This window comes from Seriola aureovittata, chromosome 11 (assembly GCF_021018895.1).
Source record: "Seriola aureovittata isolate HTS-2021-v1 ecotype China chromosome 11, ASM2101889v1, whole genome shotgun sequence".
Classification (NCBI taxonomy): Eukaryota; Metazoa; Chordata; class Actinopteri; order Carangiformes; family Carangidae; genus Seriola; species Seriola aureovittata.
The window spans coordinates 11,527,707-11,547,088 of NC_079374.1; the positions used below are offsets into that span (position 1 = coordinate 11,527,707).

Consider the following 19,382-nt stretch of genomic DNA (forward strand, 5'->3'; position numbering starts at 1 on the left):
GGGTTCTGTTCTTCAGAATATATAAATGCACGTTGCGTTTTTGCCTCAGTCCTTTGGAAGAGGTTGAACTGCAGTGTGAGGAATAACATTTTTTAAAAAAGGCCGTATCAGAGGTTCTGCTTCATATTTTTCAAAATGTCCATCAGGAGTGTGACAGTACTCTGAAGAGATGGGTACATCCCGTCCTTCCTTCATGGTACTGCAACAATGAAAACATTTAATAAGCTCAGAACTGGCACTACAATATGAATGACTCAGAAACTGTCCTTCATCATAATGATATGAATATGAAGATGTAAGAAATTGGCCTGATCTCACTTTACTCTTGTTTCTAAAGATATTTCAGCAGTGATATGTCGGTGTGCTTCATGTTGTGGAAATTAGTTTTTGGGGTTTTTTTGTTTTTTTTTAAACATAATTCCATTGATATGCTTTATATTCTGATTATTGACACCCTGTTTGATTATTTCAGTTGTGGTCCTAACAAGACCTAGTTGTGTCAATAATCTGATTATTTTGATTTTCATTAATGTCTCTGCTGGTGTGTTATCAAACGCTGGAGTCTCTAAATTATTGTTCAGATTCATATCAGCATCAATCATCTCATCAAGGTTTTACATATCAAGATCATACGTTTTAGCCAGATTGTCCAGCTGCATCGTTGTGCTGTACTGAGCTAGAGATGAGCCACAGTCACAGGTTATATTCTTGTTTTTCCTACAAGGCAAAAGGCAGAAAATTGTGTCTCCCGTGCCACCTGTACATTTGGGAGGTTTAAATGTTGCTGCTTTCCGAGGCATGTTATTGCTGTGGAGATGTGGGGCCGTGTGCTTGGCCTCTGGATGCTCAAATGACTCCCTGATAACGGCTCCCATCATTTCAAGCGGCCCTCCTCTCGTCTTTCTCCTGGTCTAATTAGCTGGCACGAGCAGGTCATGTGCAAAGCTTCTTACCCGAGATAAACAAGCCACGTGAGGATGCCAATCAAGATCAAGAGACAGACTAGTTCTCCCCATTGAGCGCAGTAATCACAAGCTGGCATGACATGTTGATTACTGATGCTCCACTGCTGATGAGGACAGGTTGCAGATAATCATTTCTGCGGGGACACACACACACACACACACACACACACACACTTTACAGCTCATGTCTGTAGCCTCTGGTGCTGCAGTATAGTATATGCATACTTTGATGCCGCTGTGGTAAAGAGCACTGAGATTATGTTTCACATCAAATAGACACACACCTGCAGCACTAGAGGATTCATCAGTCCAGGCAACCAGCGTCATGGAAATTCTCGCCTTTTGGCAAACACAAGGTGATGACTGAGGGTAATGGACAGTGAATGCATCAGTGCTAAGCCGAGCTGAAGAAGATTCCTGTCTCCTTCCACTCACTTCATCTCTCCTCTGGTTGTGGTTCCGGGACCCCTGATATCGATTGTTCAAACATGGCTCCAGGCTGGAGGTGAGTGAGTGGCTGCAGGGTTAGAGTTGTGTGTGTGTGTGTGTTATAATGGGGGAGCTCCGAGCGCCAAATCATCAGTAGTCCTAAGTGCCTGGTCTGCAGGTACACACACCTGCATGCGAGTGTCCGTGTGTACAAACAGAGAGACAGACGCCCCCAAGCCTCCACAGATTCTTCCATTTCCTGCTTTTGTTCTAAATTTATAGTAGACAGTCCAGCGTCTCCTCATATTTTTTACCTGAGCGCCATGTGAAAACCAATATTGGAAAGTAACTAAGTTCATTTACTCAAGTACTGTATTTAAGTACTTGTAGCCTACATATTCAAATTTTTACTACCTACATCTGAGTCAAATATTGTACTTTTTACACCACTACATACTGTATATCTGACAACTGTAGTTACTAGTTACTTCATTGATTAAGATTTGACATTAAAAACAGTATTTCCTGGGGCCCGCTGTCACATTTATATTTATATTTATAAGATATCTAAGAGTACTTAGAGGTGCCACCAAAGAAACATTTACCTGGTTTCATTTAAATAACTGCTGAGTCCCAAAGAGGAAAATATCGAATATAAGCAAGCAAAAACTAGAGAAAAGTAAAAGAAAAAAAAATGAATACAAATCCCCTATATTTATCTGGTGAGTTTTTGGAAGGGGCCCAACCTCCAGATTTAGGGGCAGTTGTGGCTCAGGAGGTAGAGCGTTTTATCCACTAATCAGAAGATCAGTAGTTCAATCCCTGGCTCTTCCAGTCTGCATGTCAAAGTGTCCTTGGACAAGATCCTGAACCCCAAACCGCCCCTGATGTATCATCAGTGTGTGTGGTAGAAAAGTGCTATGTAAGTGCAGCCCATTTATCTTTTAGATTGTGATCCACTGACCTAAACTACCAAACAATTAACTTCACTTAAAACAGCTTCAGCATTTGAATGAATGCTTATGCAGTGATGCATTATTATTAGAATCTAATTATATAATAATACACTCACTGAGCACTTTATCAGGAGCACCATAATATTACTGGGTAGTTCCTCCCTCTGCTCTCAAAACAGCCTCGGCTCTTCACGGCATTGATCTTTGAGATTCTGCTCCATGCTGACATGATTGTATCGCATCATTTCTGTAGATTTGTCAGCTGCACATTTATGCTGCCAATCCCCAGTTCTACTACATCCCAAAGCTCTTGACTAGGGAGGCCACTGAAGTACACTGAACTCACTGTCATGTTCATGAATCCAGTTTGAGACGACTTTTACTTAATGGTGCATTATCATGATCGTCGTAGCCATTAGAAGATGGTAAATTGTGGCCATAAAGGGAAGCACACGGTCAGCAACAATACTCAGACAGGCTGTGGCATTCAGATGATGATTGGTGAGGGACGCAAAGTGTGCCAAGAAAACATTCCCCACACCATTACACCAGCACCACCAGCCGTGACTGTTGACAAAAGGCAGGTTGGGTCAATGGATTCATGCTGTTGATGCCAAACTCTGACCCGACCATCTGTGTGCCTCTTCAGAAATCCAGATTCATCAGAGCAGACTGATGTTTTTAGTCTTCAACTGTTCAGTGTCGATGTGCCTGTTTCCTTCCACAGCTTCGTATTTCTGTTCTCGATCGACAGCAGTGACGTCCTCTCCTGCTGTTGTAGCCCGTCCACCTCAAGGTTCAACACGCTGTTCGTTCTGAGATGCTTTTATACTCACCACAGTTGTAAAGAGAGTTACTGTTGCCTTACTGTCAGTTCCATCCAGTCCGGCCATTCTCCTTTGACTTCACTCATCAACAAAGCGTTTCTGTCCACAGAGTTGCCGCTCATTGGATGGTTTTTGTTTCATTTGGTCATTTTTCACACCATTGTGAGTAAAAACGCTCCCAGGAGATCAGCAGTTTCAGAAACACTCAAAACAGCCCGTCTGGCACCGGCAATCATGCCACAGTCACTGAGATCACATTTTTTTTCTCCATTCTGATGTTTGATGTGACCTGACCTGTGTCTGCATGATTTTATGTATTACTCTGCTGCTATGTGATTGGCTGATTGGATAATTGTATGAATAAGCAGGTGTACAGGTGTGCCTAATAAAGTGCTGTGTGAGTGGATATTTTTCTTAAAAAACATTTACTTTGGCACATTTTGCTGATGATATTATTCTACTTGAGCTCATTTTAGAATGCAGGACATTTATTTGCAGATTTGCATTTACAGTATTTTTACATTGTACTTTCAATAAAGTAAAGGTGTTGAATACTTCTTCCAGTGATTGTTTAGTGATAGAGTTCCTGTATTGTTTGTGTCACCAATTCTATATGTACAGCGTGAGCATGGGGCAACATGATGCACATTTCTGCAGACTGTTGAACGACGGTAATGGATATCAGTCCATCTTTCCACCAACAGATACGCATATCTATCGATACACATTATGGCTGTAATGCAATGTAAGAAGCAGCAGTGTGCCAAAAAAGAGAAGGAAAAAAATAATGGTGCATCTAATGCAGGTCTCAAAACATCAGCTAAAAGGGTTTGTAAGTGTTTCATGAGGAAGGAAATGTTTATTAGGTCTCACGAAAACAGTATTTTATATGGTGCCTTTAAGTATAATTTTGAGGGAAGTCAGTGGTGGAGTATTTAGAAGATTTGTGTTAAAGTAGCACTATCACTATGGGAAAAAACATTCAAATATGGGTAAAAATGATGCATTCAAAATTCGACTTATAGTCAGTAAAATTAAACGTACCCACTGAGTGTGAAAAAACTGATGAAATCATGTGTAAACATCATTTAGACTTATTGCTGTGGATTGAACTGAAGAGAAGTCCTCTTTCTCCCTGAGGTACTTAAACAGAGACACCTGAGCTCTGTTTGTTAGAGATTTTACCTCTTCCTAATGGACTTCAAAATTCAATACTGTGTGTAAATGAACAATAACATTACCAAGAGTTACAGTCTCCCTGGAGGATTTGAGAAAGGAAGGATATTATCAGAATCATGTTGAACTCTGGGTACAATTATTAAACAGAGACTTAAAAAAAAAAAAGCCTTACCGTAGACATCAGCACAGTAATGATTTAACTTTCTTAACGTTTGCATATTTGATTTGCTTGGCTTTGGTTGAGTTTTTGTCACCTTTGCCCCATCCCGAGGACAGCAGTATTATATTAAGTCTTTTATAACCAAAGGACTCTCCCATTGTTACATATCACAGCCACCATAAAACTGGAAGACTAAATAACACCTGAGTTTACCCTGAACTTTGCAAACCCTCTGGATTTTGTTCTTAAAATAAACGTCCATTTAGTTCACTCAAGTTTAGAAACTTTGGAGTGATACTGGGTTGAGTACAGGGTTATTTTCTACTTTTATTCTTACTTTTGAATCGTAATAACGTGCTACTACAGTGAGGTAAAACCATAACCTCGGATGACATTACGGTGAAAACAGTTGAGTACTTTCTTGGAAAATTAGTTTACAACTAATTTAGCAAACTGACAGAAATCTTATAATGTTTATGACTTTTATATCAGCAGGTTTTGATCAAATGGAATAGTCATGTGCAGGCGTAAGGTGCTTTACTCATTTAAGTAATTAAGTATTAAGGGCCGCTACAGTTTCTTGAGTTAGTGACTCTTGATTATGTCCCAAGACGCTCTTTTGTGGATGAAACATTTTCATATAGAACAGAGTGAAAAATGTATGTAAATGAGTTTATATACACATGATGCAATTCTCATGATGTAGTGCTGACTGTGATGTATGTACTGTAATGATTCCTTACAGCAGTGATTGCCACCTGCGTCACATACCTTTCACCTCCATGCAGAAAGACTTGCTTCACGGTTCCATCCCTCTTTCTCAGAACAGATTGCACTGCACCATCGCCTCCGGAGACATTCCTTACACGAGACACTGTTAAATAACTCATCCTTTAGGCTCACCTTTGGCCTGTCAAAGTCCCTGCAGAGAGGGAGAGGGGGAGGGGTAAGGAGGGAGGAGGAGAAGGAGGAGAACAGGTTGAAGCTACAGGAGATAACAGCTAAGCAGTGACAGGTGAGCTCTTCCTTTGGACTGAGCAGAGACAAGCTGGTGAGTTTAATTTCAAACACTCTACCTGATCTATGTAGATGTACCTGCAGCTTCATGATTTCGTAACATTTAATTATTTAAAATATAGAGAAAAAATTGCTAAATTTATTGAAAATTACTTACAGCAGTGGTTTCTAAACTAGGGGTTGGGACCCACACAAGTATTGGCAAGATAAATCTGAAGAGCCTTGACATGATAAACAGGAGAAGAACCAGGGGGAAAAAATCTGACTTTCCTCTTTTCAATCTTTGCAATATTTCTTGTAATTTCTTTCTTTTTTTGTAAATTTTCCTCTTTGAGCCTCTAGAATGAAGCAAAATATCACTTTTTGGTTGAAAGGGTCACAAACAGTGATAAAAGCGCAGTAGACAAAAAGTTTGGGAATTTCTGACGCACAGTGCAATATAAATTCCTCTACAACTGTATGTAAACACAGCGGATGAGTTCATTTGTTGAGGGTGAGCTGCGTTTCCTTTGATAAGATAGAGTACATTTTTATGAAGGCAATATAGTTTATTTGAGTTGTGTTTATGTTACACAGTGCAAGTGATGTAAGGTAATGTAAGCAGCTGTCAGCTACATTTTGGCACAAGCTGATGCAGAACTTACTGTATATGTGTTATAGTAGATAACAGATAATAGTAGACTGACTTAAAGAGATGGTTGGGGGGGGGGGTGTAAGAACTGCACACTGACTTCAAACCACAAATTATTTGGATCTTGCCTGATCATTTAGATCAGTCAGCAGTCAGTGTGAAGGCTTTTTTTTCATACATGTGTACTCTTTGCTGAGTAAAGTAACTTACTGTGTAACTTATTTTGCCAATTTTATATAAAAGTAATGCAACGGATTAAATATTTTTGGTAGTGTTGTTTTGTCTTTGTCCACTACTGATCGCTCTTTGTCACATGCTCTTGAAATTACATATTAACACATTATCTAACACAGAGACAAAACAGGAGGAGCTGTATGACAATAACAGAACATAGAGTATACTGCATATATTGAGTCAACAAACAAGGTCCAAACACATGAGCGCACACCCACCTATCCACATGCCAGCGCACGCATCCTTTATGACCTTCTGATATGGAAATAACAGTCTAATAAGAGGATTAGAGCGACACTCAAAGTACAACCTGTCCTTTAAAAAAAGAGTCATCACCACAGTCAGCTGTGCCTGCTATTAACCATTAACTGCCACTGCAACGTTTCATCTGAACCTATCAGCACTTCTATGACTCCTTTAGGCCCATCGAAAAGGGTGACGGTAGTGACGGGTAAAGGGGGAGACAGAGGACAGATCTTGAAGGTTAAAAAATAAACCAGTAACTGCAGCTGATCCTTTAATGAAGGGTTACATCAAGAAAACTGAAAACATAGCACTTGTCTGTCTCTTGTTTATCTGTGTATAGCACAGCTTCAAAGCACCAAGTCATCCAGACATGTTAGACTATTTTCTAAATTTATCTTGAAGTGCAGTTTAAACCAATTTGGTAAAATCTGGAGATGAATGTTATGACTCAAGAGAGATAAAATGTTTTAACTTAAATTAATAAGAGAAAAAGAGAAAAAAAAATTGGATTTACCTCTTTTTATGACAGACACTAAAAGATTTTATTTGTGATTATTGTGTGTGTGGTGTTAAAGCTCTCCTCTGTGTCAGGACATGACCGGGTACAAGCCGAAGGTGATTTCTCTAACCAAGAGGCCGGGTCAGACGTTTGGCTTCTATCTGAGGGTGGAGCATGGCGAGGAGGGTCACCTGATCCGCTGCCTGGAAATGGGAGGTCCAGCTGAACTGGCTGGCATGAAAGATGGAGACCGCGTCCTCCGGGTCAATGGAACATTTGTTGATGAACTGTCCCATTCGCAGGTAAGAAGGATGTGGAAATACTACAGTGTAACAATTAAATCAAGGATGACTCTTCGAAAGATGGGTTAATCCTGTGACAAGCATCTTACCTCTGAGCCTTCTTTGTTCCCCTGGAACAGGTGGTGGACACGGTGAGAAACGGTGGAGCGTCCGTTACGTTCCACATCCTGGATGAGGCCTCCTACAAACAAGCAAAAGCACAGGGAGTAAACCTGTCCAACCCTCAAACCTCACCAGTTGCCAATGGTGTGACCACACAGGTTCCAAAACCCAAACTCTGCTACCTGGTCAAGTCCAGCTCAGGCTATGGGTTTTCTCTTCGCTCAGTCAAAGGTGAGCTCAGGAGTTAGGGTGGGGGATAGCAATCTAGAACTGCTGATAAAACTACCAAAACCCGCTAGAAACACAAATTATGACACAGATGTGTGTTCTTAGCAAAAGAGAAAAACCTGATGTTGGAAATTGTAACTTAAGATTTGCTGAACTTGCAAAGAGGGAACCCTTTATAAAAGTTTATAGGTTGGAACTAATGGCTTCATTCAATGGTTAATAGAGCATCTTCTATCGATTTACTGATAAGCCATTAATAAGAACAACTTTTGGGTTTCTAGGGTATGAAAAAAGCTCTTTTGTTCGTTTACATCATCGTCCAAAGTGACACAGGCCTTTCAGTTAATTAGGCCTTAAATAGACTGTTTGACCATTTACCCTCCGGAAATTAGCTGCAGAGCATCTGGACCAGTTTTAATACCACTATTTACTTACAAGTACAGCTGCAAACTTGATGGATCATCGTAAAACCCATTATTAAAAATACATTTTATTATAAAGTGATAAAATCCAATTATCCAATAATAATCATTCAAGTCTGCTGAGGTACATTTAAAGAGTAATCTGCAGATTTAGCCTGGCACATCTGTAACTTTGTCAGACTCATGATGGACAGTTGAACAAAAGGATCTAAGCCGATGCAGCAGAACCAGAGATATGTCGAAATCCTAGCACCCACTTTACCCATAATGCAACTCGACTGCCAACAGTTTGGTTGGAGATTTGGATGTGTGCTAGTAGTGGCAAAGGTAGGCTCAAGCAGAGATGAGGAGGAGTAGGCTCCAGGTCTGGTAAGCTCACTTCTTTCCATTTCAGACTGTTAGTCTTCAGACCCAACCGACGCTGAATCAAGTGACATCACATCAGATTTTGCGCAGCTCCCTCTGGATCTACAAAAGCCTTTACACAACCTCTTTCACATATGCAGTAGTACTCCCCAATACTCCCTGACGCTGGACGAATGGCGACAAGCAGCAGTTGTTTGTGCGTGTTCCTTTTGTGTAAATTGTTTGAGTGTAGGTTGCTGTGCGTGATTACTGTATTTACCATATTTATTTACTGCTGGCTGTGCAACAAATTGCCCCTCGGGGATAATAAAGATTACCTTGAACCTTGAAGATCTTTAATGTGTACGTCTATTTTGGTTTAGTTGCTCTGCAGCTCTTTTCCAGAAGGTAAGAGGTAAAAGAGGAGCCAAACAAAAGGCGAAGAAAACAACCTGGCAACCAAAAGATGTTCTTATCAATGCTTTATCATTTATCTATAAAGTATTCATTAAGAGTGCCTTATCATAAAGTGGTACTATTATTTCAACAGACTGAACGGGAACTCTATCTGTTTTTTTTTTTTCTTTCTTTTTTCATATCTCCTGTAACATCCTGTTTAGGTGAGCAGGGTTTGTTCATGACAGATGTGATCCCAGGAAGCGTGGCTGACAGAGCTGGGATCAAAGTCAATGACCGTCTGTTGGAAATCAACGGGGAGAACATGGAAGACTCCACACACGAACAGGCAGTGGACAAGATCAAGCTGGCAGGTGGCAGCATAATGTTCCTCTTGGTTGACGATGAAACAGACAGGTACTATCAGAACAAGCGCATGAAGATAGGAGCGTGGTTAGCCACAGCCAAGTACCTCCCTCGCAAGCCACGCATCAGCAACATGACCAAAGGACCTGATGGATACGGCTTCTTACTCAGAGAGGAGCCCAACCAAACAGGCAAGGCCATGATCAATAGAATAGTTTAAATATAACTGTTGCTTTCATTAACATTAATCTGCAATCTGCAGAGGGGAGACTGTGTTTTGACTGTGTGTTCATTAACACTGTGCAGGACACTTCATCAAGGACATAGACAGAGGCAGCCCAGCCGAAAGAGCATGTCTGAAGGACATGGACAGACTCGTGGCTGTGGAAGGCAAGGAGGTGGAGGGCTTCAGCCATGAGCAGGTGGTGGACAGGATCAAGCAGAGTGGCAACAAATGCTGCCTCCTGGTGGTGGACAAAGACACAGATCAAATGTATAAGCAGGTGAGTAAAGACACCACTGTCAAACTTGAATATATCTTGCAGAAGATCAATATAATGGCATGTTGTGTCCCTCACAGGGCAAAGTGTCTCCTATGCTTTTCTGGGAGGAGATGAGGGATGCTAACTCACCACCCAGTTACAAAGAGGCCATGAGCATACCCGCTCCTGTCCGACCATCCACACCTGTTCAGGAGAGGAAAGAGGAGCTCAAGCCTAAACTCTGTAAGATGGAGAAGACCTCAGCTGGATACGGCTTTCACCTTAACGGCATCCAAGGCGTGTCTGGACAGTACATCAAGGAGGTAAGACTTAAAAGAACATCTACTATTTGATCAGCGCTGTTTCAAGTCAAAGGGGTAAGACGCGCTTGGTTTCAGGTGGTGAAGGGTGGAGCGGCAGAGAGGGCAGGCCTGGAGGACGACGACATTGTGGTGGAGGTGAACGGGTTGAATGTGGAGCAGAGCAGCCATGAGGAGGTGGTGGCAATTATTCGCAGGAGTGGCAGCTCTCTGGAGATGCTGGTGGCTAAAAAGAGCATTTATGACCAGCTCAAAGCTAAAGGAGTGACTATCACACGCCTGCTGCTTGGGGAAACATCCTATGTTCAAGTCCACACGGCAGAAGCTCCAGAGGAGAGACATCATGAGGAGGACAGACCTGAAACCACAACTGAAATATCAAGAGAGAGAGTGAGTGGTGCTTTTTAAATGTTCACAGATAATGTTTTTGACCATGCTCGTGGCATCACTATTGGGATGGGAAGGTTGATTTGTTTGTCACTTTATCCAACTTTGTCCAATATCTCAACAGCTGGTGAATGGATTGTTATGACATTTTGTTTATACATCAATAGCGCCTAGAGGATGAATCCCAGTGACTTTGTTGGTCCCCTGACCTTTCCTCTAGTACCACCAGCAGGTCAAAGTTTTGACTTATCCAGTGAAATATTTCACCAACTAGTGGATAGACAGATGTGACATTCATGTTTCTCTCACGATGAATTGTAACAACTTCTGTGATCCTCTGGCTTTTCATCTAGCACCACCATCAGACCTAAATTTTAATTTGTCCAATGCTTAAACTAATTACATTATCATCAGCCTCAGCTGTACTTTGGGTTTAGTATCTGTTAGCATGCTAACACACTCAACTAAGATTGTGAACATGAGGTTTGCAAAACATCAGCACGTTAGCATGCTGAAATTATCTTTTAGCTCAAGGCACCATACTTTGCCTAAGTGCTGTTTCAAAGAGCCACTAGCATGGCTATAGACTCTTGGTCTTACTTGTATAAGGCCATGTATTTGCTGAATCTTCACTAAGGGCTTCGACATGACCGGCCATGTCAATCTTCGTTTACCTTTTAAAACAAAAAATGACTGAAAAATGTTTGACATAATTGTGATTGTATTGTCTTCTCTCTTTTAGACCCAAACTGCGTCATCATCTTTATCTCAGGAAAGTTTCGATGAGAGACTCTGAGCAGCCACCTTAAGGACACGCTTCCTGATCTGCCCTTTGTCAATCTAAAGTTGATCCATTTTGTTTTAATCAGCTCTGTGGGCTTCACTTCTTCCAATTAAGATCATAGAAGAGACATATCTACTGTATCTTTGAATCAAAGAATAGCAACATCAACTGTATGAGAGGGCTGAAAACACAAACGTCTTCCTGAAAACAGTTAAAACTACAGCATACAGACCTTAAGCTAACACTACCAGTGTTGCCAGTAAACACTTTGGCCTTTATTGGATTTTTTTTCTCTATGAAAAAAAATGCTGCCTTTATTTAATGCTATAAAAATCAAACTTTGTTGTTCTCATTTCTAGAATGAAAGTAAATGAGTGACAATTTCTATGAACACAAATAAATAAACACATACCATATGAATTAAGCTTCCTTTATGTGCATCTGTTTGAGTTCCAAATTAAATGACACATTTTTTAATGAAAATAGCCACTTCAGGGAGGCCATGACCATGAGTGACATCTTGATCTTTTTTTCATATAAAACATTTTACACCTCAGTGTGAGTGAAGCAGGGATGTGCTGTGAACAGTACAGCTCCAGTGTGTTCAGACAGACTAAAAGAAAAAAAAAAAATCATTTTGGCCAAAATAATGAAACTTTAAAAGCACAGAGACCAAAGTGTTTAAATTTGCAAGTAAAATTAAATTCACTGCGGAAGAGTTGTTCTGAATATACCTTTTAATTCAAGAGAGCACACCTTCAAAGCTGTTCCCTGATGTGCTCCAGTAGTTTCCCATCACTTGTATCCAACAATCAGCCATTCCTGATTCAGGAACAGGCAGTCCAGATCATTTCATCCTGTATAAAAAAGCAGGATCTCTGGATATCCCTAAATTCCAGATTAAAAGTCACCCTGTGGGCCAGGAGTCGCATTAAAGAGAAAGGAGAAGCACACTCGGGGATCAGAGCGCCATGTGTTTCTCTGGTGCCTGCTTGTGGGCGAGATAAAGAAAGAGGATGCTGGACAGGGCGCTGACCAGGAAGATGACGTCGAACCAGCGGTGGTAGAAGTTGAACTGCAGCTCTCCTAGAACCTCGGTCACAATGGAGCGATACTCCAGCGGCATGCTCATGCGCATCAGCAGTACAGACGACACAAAATACATCCCCTGTTAGTGTAAGACACACAGAGAGACATTACTGATTTATCAGTTGTTTGGAGGTTGTGCTCTCTCTTATAAGACAACTATAAAGCAAATGCACTCACCATGATCTGAGCGAGGACAAGCACGATGACATTAGAAGACTTGCTGCTTGATATTGCATAGAAGAACTGAAAATTATTAAAAGATTAAATGTTAAAAGGCATACCCTTAAAAAAAATCTCACCGATTTATTATTCTCGAGATATGCAGCCATTCCAACATGTATCATACGATAGTTTTACCTTAGTGAGGGTGATGAGTAAGCCACGAATGGATGTAACGATTATTATTCCCACCAAGATGAAAGAGATGTGTTGAGACCAAAATTTTACCTGTGACAGGGAGATCGAGAACAAAGAGCAAAGTAATGGAGAAGGAAATTAGTGTAGGGTAAGAGGATGACATCTTTGATTTTACATTCATCATCTATTCATTCAAATTTAAATGTAATGCCATCAAATCAATCAAATAATTTGCCTACATCAAAAAAGATTAAAAGCGATCATGACCAGGTTTACTGCAGAGAAAGCAGGCAGAGAGATAATAATGGGCGAGCAATTATCTTTACAGGAGGTCATGCTGCATGACATGTGTCTCTACTTCTGCAGGTGTGTGTATGTGTGTGTGTGTGTGTATATGTGTGTGTGTGTGTGTGTGTGTGTGTGTGTGTGTGTGTGTGTGTGTGTGTGTGTGTGTGTGTGTGTGTGTGTGTGTGTGTGTCTTACATCAAACTGAATACCCAAGTAGTTCACTGTAATTTCGATACCCCTCGTCACTGGATCCGTCTTCCCAACTCGGTCAAAAACAATGTTGATAGTGGCCTACGATAGACAAAGTAGAGATTTTCAAAATAAATCAGTAATTTTTCAACCACATCTTAGACAATACATAACACAACAAGAAGCGATTATGTAACTTTGGTCAGGGCCACAGCACTAAGAGTATTTACGCATGAGTGTGCGACAAAGACACAGTGCTAGAAAACGTGTGAACGTTCTCACCATGAAGATTTTCCAAACACAGTAGATGGAAAAGAAGTAGCCGAGGAAGTTGAAGTATTTCCCCTGGAATGTCTTGGAGTACTCGATTCGCTCCTAAAGATAAGGAAAGGTGGTGGTAAAGAATTAGCAAATCATTTATCATATGTCTGCAAATGGGGTAATTAAAAGGGCGTAGTGTGTCTAGTTAAATGTGTGTCTGTAATGGCTGTCAGTGGCATGGGTTAATGATTCTCAGTCCAGGTGTCACTCCTGGTTTAAGTTTAAACGATGTAATCAGGCATAGATTTGAGTGAAAACCATTGATGTAAATGATATGATATTAATATGGTGTATATGAACCATGGCATTTGCCTAGGGCCGACCTGACAGCATGCTATCAAAAGTTTTCAAACACTTTTTTTTTTTATTAGATCTTGTGATGTAATACTCCATGTGATAGTAGGGCGACAATAAACCTGGTTCAAATTACAGTGGGGGAAAGTCGTGCACATTTTCAGGCATGTGCATAGGCAGGAAAACCTTGCATCTAGGTATTAGGTAAGGTGTGGTTTAGCCAGCATTAATCAATATTTTTCATATTTATATATATATATAATATATATATTATATATATTTCATACAGGTCACTTATGGTACCAGAACAGCAGAGAATTGACTCTGCAGCTCTGTGGAGCTTTTTAGCCTCTTAGCTCATTGTTTTGGTTTTGGAGTCACTCTAATCAAACCCCTATAAAAAGCCATTTGCAGAAAAGAAGCTCTGATAACTCACTGTATGCTACCCACACCCAGATATTGGAGGAGATCAGTGATGTAAATATTGGACTTTCATGTAATGCACAGAAGCACTTCTCCAATTGGGATATTAATGTTGCTTTGTGTATTACAGGTGTTATAGTACTCAATTGACAATAGACATCACTCCCTTCTGCCAGCAAGAAAGGAAGTAAGTGTACACATGTCAGTTGTGTCCCCTTCACTACCCCCCTATGACACATGCTTTTATCTAGCTCTGTAGTCTTTGACTGACTTCAGCCTCTCTCAGCAGTACTTCTGCCCACAGTAACAATCAGTTGAGGAGGTGGGGGAGAAACAAACTACAAACACAAACAGAGGTGCACAATAACTGAATGGGAAACACAAACGAGCATCCACAGCTGTACTCAAGGTTAAAGGGTGATAAAGCTGCAATATAATCTTTAACTGAACCTTCACAGGGGTCATAAAATAGAGCTATAAACTGAGCAGGTCGAAACTGTGTTTCTCCTTAGTTAAGTGGAACATAGTGTGTTTGTGTGTTTGTGCACGCGTGCGCATGTGCATGTGCAAGTTTTACCTTGGTGGACTGCAGGTCCACAGTCTCCAGAAAGAGTTGTCGACTCAGCTCCTCAAGAGCATCAACTTCCTGCTGGATCAGAGAGAGGTCTGGAGGGGGAAGAAGTCAAGGCTGACATCTACTACATGTACTGCAGATTAGTACAGATTAGTACATAGTTGTCTGTGGTGCATTCAGAAAGTGTTCAGACCCTTTACATTTTTTCACATCTTGTTATATTGCAGTCATATGGTAAAATATCAAAAGAAACCGTTTTTCCCCTCATCAATCTGCATTCAATGCCCCGTAATGAGAAAGCGAAAACAGAATTAAAACTGAAATTTCACAATTTCACAATTAGCTCAGGTGCCGCCCATATCTAGATCATCTTCAAGATATTTTTATAACTTGTTTGGAGTCCACCTGTGGTAAATTCGTTTGATATACATGATTTTGAAAGGAACACACCTGTCAACACAAGATCTCACAACTGACAATGCATATCAGAGCAACAACCAAGCCATGACATCAAAGGAACTGCCTGTCCGTGTCGAGGGTACAGAAACATTTCTGCTGTGTTGAAGGCTTCAAAGAGAACAACGGAGCACAATTAAGAGCATATAACTCTTTATTACAACAAGTATGGAACAACAAGCACTGAGTACTCAGGGGAGAAGGGCCTTGGTAAGAGAGGTGACCAAGAACCCGATGGTCCCTTGAGATCCTGTGTGAAGATGGGAAAAACTTCCAGAAGGACAGCCATCACTGCAGCACACGATCAATCTGGGCTGTATGGCAGGGTGGTCAGAAGGAAGCCTCTCCTCGGTGAAAGGCACATGACAGCTGCTTGGAGTTCGCAAAAAGCACCTAAAGGACTCTCAGACTGTGAGAAGCAAGATTATCAGGTCTGATGAAACAAAGTATGGACTATCATGTCTTGAGGAAACCAGGCACCACTTCTCACCTCCCCAATACCACCCCAATGGTGAAGCATGGTGGTGGCAGCAACATGCTGTGGGGGGTTCTGAGGATATCTAAGGATATCAGTGGTTCAGAGATAGCCTTAATAAAAACCTGGTACAAAGCACTCAAGACCTCAGACTGGAAGGTTCACCTTTCAACAGGACAATGACTCTAAGCATAAAGCCAAGATAATGCAGGAGTGGTTCACAAATAAGTCTGTGAATGTCCTTGATTGGCCCAGCCACAGCCCTGATTTGAACTCAATCGAACATCTCCGGAGAGACCTGAAAATGTCTGTCCACTGACAGTTTCCATCCAGCCTGGCAGAGCTGGAGAGGATCTACAGAAAAGAATGGCAGAAAATCCCCAAAATCCAGATGAAAGAAGCACATACCCAAGAAGACTCAAGGCTGTTATCGCTCCCAAAGGTGCTTCAACCAAGTGCAGAGTAAAGGGTCTAAATACTCATGTCAATGTGATATTTCAGTTTCTCCTTTTTAATAAAATTGCCCAAAATTTTAAAATTCTGTCATTATTGGGTATTTGATGATTTGTAGATTGGTCCTTTGACTGATTTTTTTTTCTATTTTAGCAAATGTGAAAAAAATTAAGGGGTCTCAACACTTTCTGAATGGACTTTAGTAACAATAAAATGACTTTTTTGCCATGATATTCAATATTAATTTAAAGGATACTTTCACTGCCTGTTTGGGTGGAGGTAACACTCTTGATCATGCCCCAAAATCCCGTCTGTTTGTTCTGGTCTTCCCCGCGTTGGTACATCTGCCTCCGTGTCATGGCAATTCTACACAAACACAGTACAAACACTTTGCACATCGTGGTGGTACAGTGATTTGTTTGGGTCATTTCCTTTAACGAAAAAATAAATAGATTGTTTTCTTTGCTCACCTTTTCTTCTTGCTGACAATCATGTCCATAGTTTGGAGCAGCCGTCTCTCCAGAGCAAGGATGTCACTGTCTGTTACATTTCTTTCAACAGAACAAAGGCAAGAAGCATAAAAGCAACAGGAGCTTGTGTTTGAGTACCGCCATGCATACAGAGGTACAATTACTATATGGACTAATTACTGATGCATACGAAAACTTAGATGAACAGGGTGTGTGATACAGCTGTTGAGGGTAAAGCCAGAGCAAACGCACAGATAAGCTTACCTGAGGAAATAAGACATGTAGGTGTAGGGACAGTTCACAGCACCAAACCCAGACAGCAGAGCCATGAGAGTGACTCCAATCACACCAACACGACTGATGAGCTGCTCAATGGACAGGATGCCTAAAAAAAAGAACAACAGAATGAAAACAGCAACACCACTGTTTATCTTCACACTATTTGCAAATAAAGGACTCTCACATCATGGGAAATAAGACCTTCATAAAGTATTGCATACACAATGTTTCAAACACTGCAGAGTAATTACCAGACAGGAGAAGGATGCACATTTACCATGTTTTGGACTGAGGATGGGAAATGGATCTCCCAACTTCCAGAAGAAATACATGAAGGTAAACCACACCATACAGGCAAAAAGAAGCCTTTGTCTCTGCACTAAAGAGACACATAGCAAACAGTTTACTGTGACATGTGCAAAATAACATCTTTTCAACAGCATCCAATATTTTTAGTTAAAATATTTAGTTTTCAATAGTAACAACTGGCTGTACTTACACAGGCGTATGTTGCTGACAACAAAGTAGCCAATGTAGAAAGGCACCACAAAGATTAGAACCAGCAGTATCACATACAGATTCAGTTTCCAGTGGAAATACCGGGAACTGCAGCAAACAATGAGAGGTAAAATTCTTAATCAGACATAAGTAGCAACAAAATGCAGCTATATCCGATAGAAAATGTACTTACCTACTACTTAAGGCACCCAGAATCTCAAAGATGATGAGCTCAAACATGGTACAAGAAAAAGCAAACGTGACAGAAAAAACCACCTGGACGACATACTGTCGCACCTGTCAACAAACACATGAACAGACAGTCAAAATCTTTATCATGGAGGATATCCTGAGGCTGATGCAGGCTCAGAGATCAAATGGAATTATTATTATCTTAGGCCTGGGCCAATGGTCTACATATCTATCCTTGTGGTTATTTGGAAATAAATGAATGGGATAATACTGTACCTCATAGTCTTTGAACAACTGCCGCATAAAGAATAACCAGCCAAATCCAAAGAACAGCACCTGTAATGTATTAAATGGGAAATATATGGAGGAAGAAGACACGGTGAACATTAAAGTGTCCTGTTTTTCAATTAAGCAATGCCTCTTACAAAAATACATACAAATACGTTTTTAAGCATGTTTGAATAGACGGGATAACCAAATTAGAAAAAGATTTAACCAGAGCTTTAGTATTAGATCTTATCACAGACCTTAAATCTGAATGAAGACTTCCTTTTTTAATCTTAATTTGACAGCTGATTGCACTCATTTCTGAATATTGTAATACTGTATAACACTGTCGTCTTTAAATGGTTTTGTAAAGTTTTTTTGCACAAGCCAACATTACATTAAAAACAAAGGGGGTAACAATTCTGAAACCAAGACCAAAACCGTGATACAAATGACCACCCTTCGTATATCAATACTGGAAGACAGAACCATGAAAATCAATCAGGCAGGTGTCTGACCCCTCCCAAATTCATTTTGCAGGATGACAATGATACAGAACATACAGCTAGAGTCATAAAGAACTAGTTTCAGTGAGAAGAAGAACAAGGAGTCCTGCAACAGATAGTTTGTACCCCACAGAGCCCTGATCTCAATCATCAGCCAGTCAGAGTCAGTCTTGGATTACAGGTGCTCAAAGCTGCTTGAAAATACCTACCTGCGAAAAACTAGACAAATGCACAGAGAAGAACTGATGCTGTTTTCAAGACAAAAGGTGGTGACACCAAATATTGCTGTGATTTACTACACGTTTCATGAAGTTAATTCATAGATAAGAAAATAAAAACCCTCACTTGAGTACCAGAAACTTTTACACAGGTCAACCCTGTCTTCTGCATTTAGGCCACAATTCATGAATTTTGAATTGAATGCATTTAATACCAAAGCAATGAAGGCTACCTACAGTTTGGTCCAGACAGACTGGTGATGTGCTTATAGAATAATTAGGAGTTTTGAAATGATGAACTCAGTAACTAGGAACGAACAAAAACTTCTGTGAAACGCAAAACGTTGTACCAAGAGTCCAAGCTACACACAGCTAGCTAGATAACATTAATTAAGATGTTAGCTCACGACATGCTGTGAATGTTCTTGTTCAAATCAAGAAATTAATGGTTTATGTTTGTGTAAATTCGCCAACTCAACATTACCTGTGAAGTGAACATGATGACTGAGTCCACCAGGAACGACATAATGATGTCTGCTTAAAAAAAACCCTTAGTCCGTCGAAAACTCACTGCACAGGTGAAGCAGGGCCGAGGGCAGTTTCACTTCATACTGATATAAAAATACAATCAGGCTCGGAAAGTTTTGAACGTTTGTTTTGTTTCTAATGAGCTCATTTTAGGGGCAATTGTTGTTCAGCTGTCATATTACAACGGTAGCCTACGTAGGTGCGTCACCGATATGAGTCCGACAAACA

At 40.6% G+C, this 19,382-nt stretch overlaps 2 protein-coding genes across 2 annotated transcripts; one reads left to right on the forward strand and one right to left on the reverse strand.

Annotated features, from left to right (window-relative positions):
• Positions 1 to 7,117: 7,117 nt before the first annotated feature.
• On the forward strand, positions 7,118 to 11,538 carry pdzk1 (PDZ domain containing 1). The gene is made up of 7 exons (XM_056390223.1): positions 7,118 to 7,445; positions 7,565 to 7,778; positions 9,163 to 9,495; positions 9,611 to 9,807; positions 9,885 to 10,109; positions 10,185 to 10,496; positions 11,236 to 11,538. Exons 1-7 carry the CDS (start codon positions 7,239 to 7,241, stop codon positions 11,287 to 11,289), a joined length of 1,542 nt encoding a protein of 513 aa, XP_056246198.1. The 5' UTR covers positions 7,118 to 7,238; the 3' UTR covers positions 11,290 to 11,538.
• A 153-nt stretch (positions 11,539 to 11,691) lies between these two features.
• On the reverse strand, positions 11,692 to 19,372 carry si:ch73-390b10.2 (Golgi pH regulator). The gene is made up of 14 exons (XM_056390222.1): positions 19,111 to 19,372; positions 17,912 to 17,971; positions 17,637 to 17,740; positions 17,445 to 17,551; positions 17,223 to 17,324; positions 16,931 to 17,051; positions 16,667 to 16,747; positions 16,453 to 16,562; positions 14,816 to 14,904; positions 13,483 to 13,575; positions 13,207 to 13,302; positions 12,724 to 12,813; positions 12,544 to 12,609; positions 11,692 to 12,445 (listed from the first exon to the last, which is right to left on the reverse strand). The coding sequence occupies exons 1-14, from the start codon at positions 19,150 to 19,152 to the stop codon at positions 12,239 to 12,241; spliced, it is 1,368 nt and encodes a 455-aa protein (XP_056246197.1). The 5' UTR covers positions 19,153 to 19,372; the 3' UTR covers positions 11,692 to 12,238.
• Positions 19,373 to 19,382: the final 10 nt, after the last annotated feature.

Bases quoted from the DNA above. Each gene is read 5' to 3' on its own strand.
- si:ch73-390b10.2 (XM_056390222.1), bottom strand. From the start codon at position 19,152: ATGTCGTTCCTGGTGGACTCAGTCATCATGTTCACTTCACAG. The intron at 17,325-17,444 runs GTAAGTACAGCC...GTGTCTCTTTAG, and splicing joins TGTCAGCAACATACGCCTGT to TGCAGAGACAAAGGCTTCTT. The intron at 13,303-13,482 runs GTGAGAACGTTC...TGTCTATCGTAG, and splicing joins GTGTTTGGAAAATCTTCATG to GCCACTATCAACATTGTTTT.
- pdzk1 (XM_056390223.1), top strand. From the start codon at position 7,239: ATGACCGGGTACAAGCCGAAGGTGATTTCTCTAACCAAGAGGCCGGGT. The intron at 7,446-7,564 runs GTAAGAAGGATG...CCCCTGGAACAG, and splicing joins ATGAACTGTCCCATTCGCAG to GTGGTGGACACGGTGAGAAA. The intron at 7,779-9,162 runs GTGAGCTCAGGA...CATCCTGTTTAG, and splicing joins TTCTCTTCGCTCAGTCAAAG to GTGAGCAGGGTTTGTTCATG.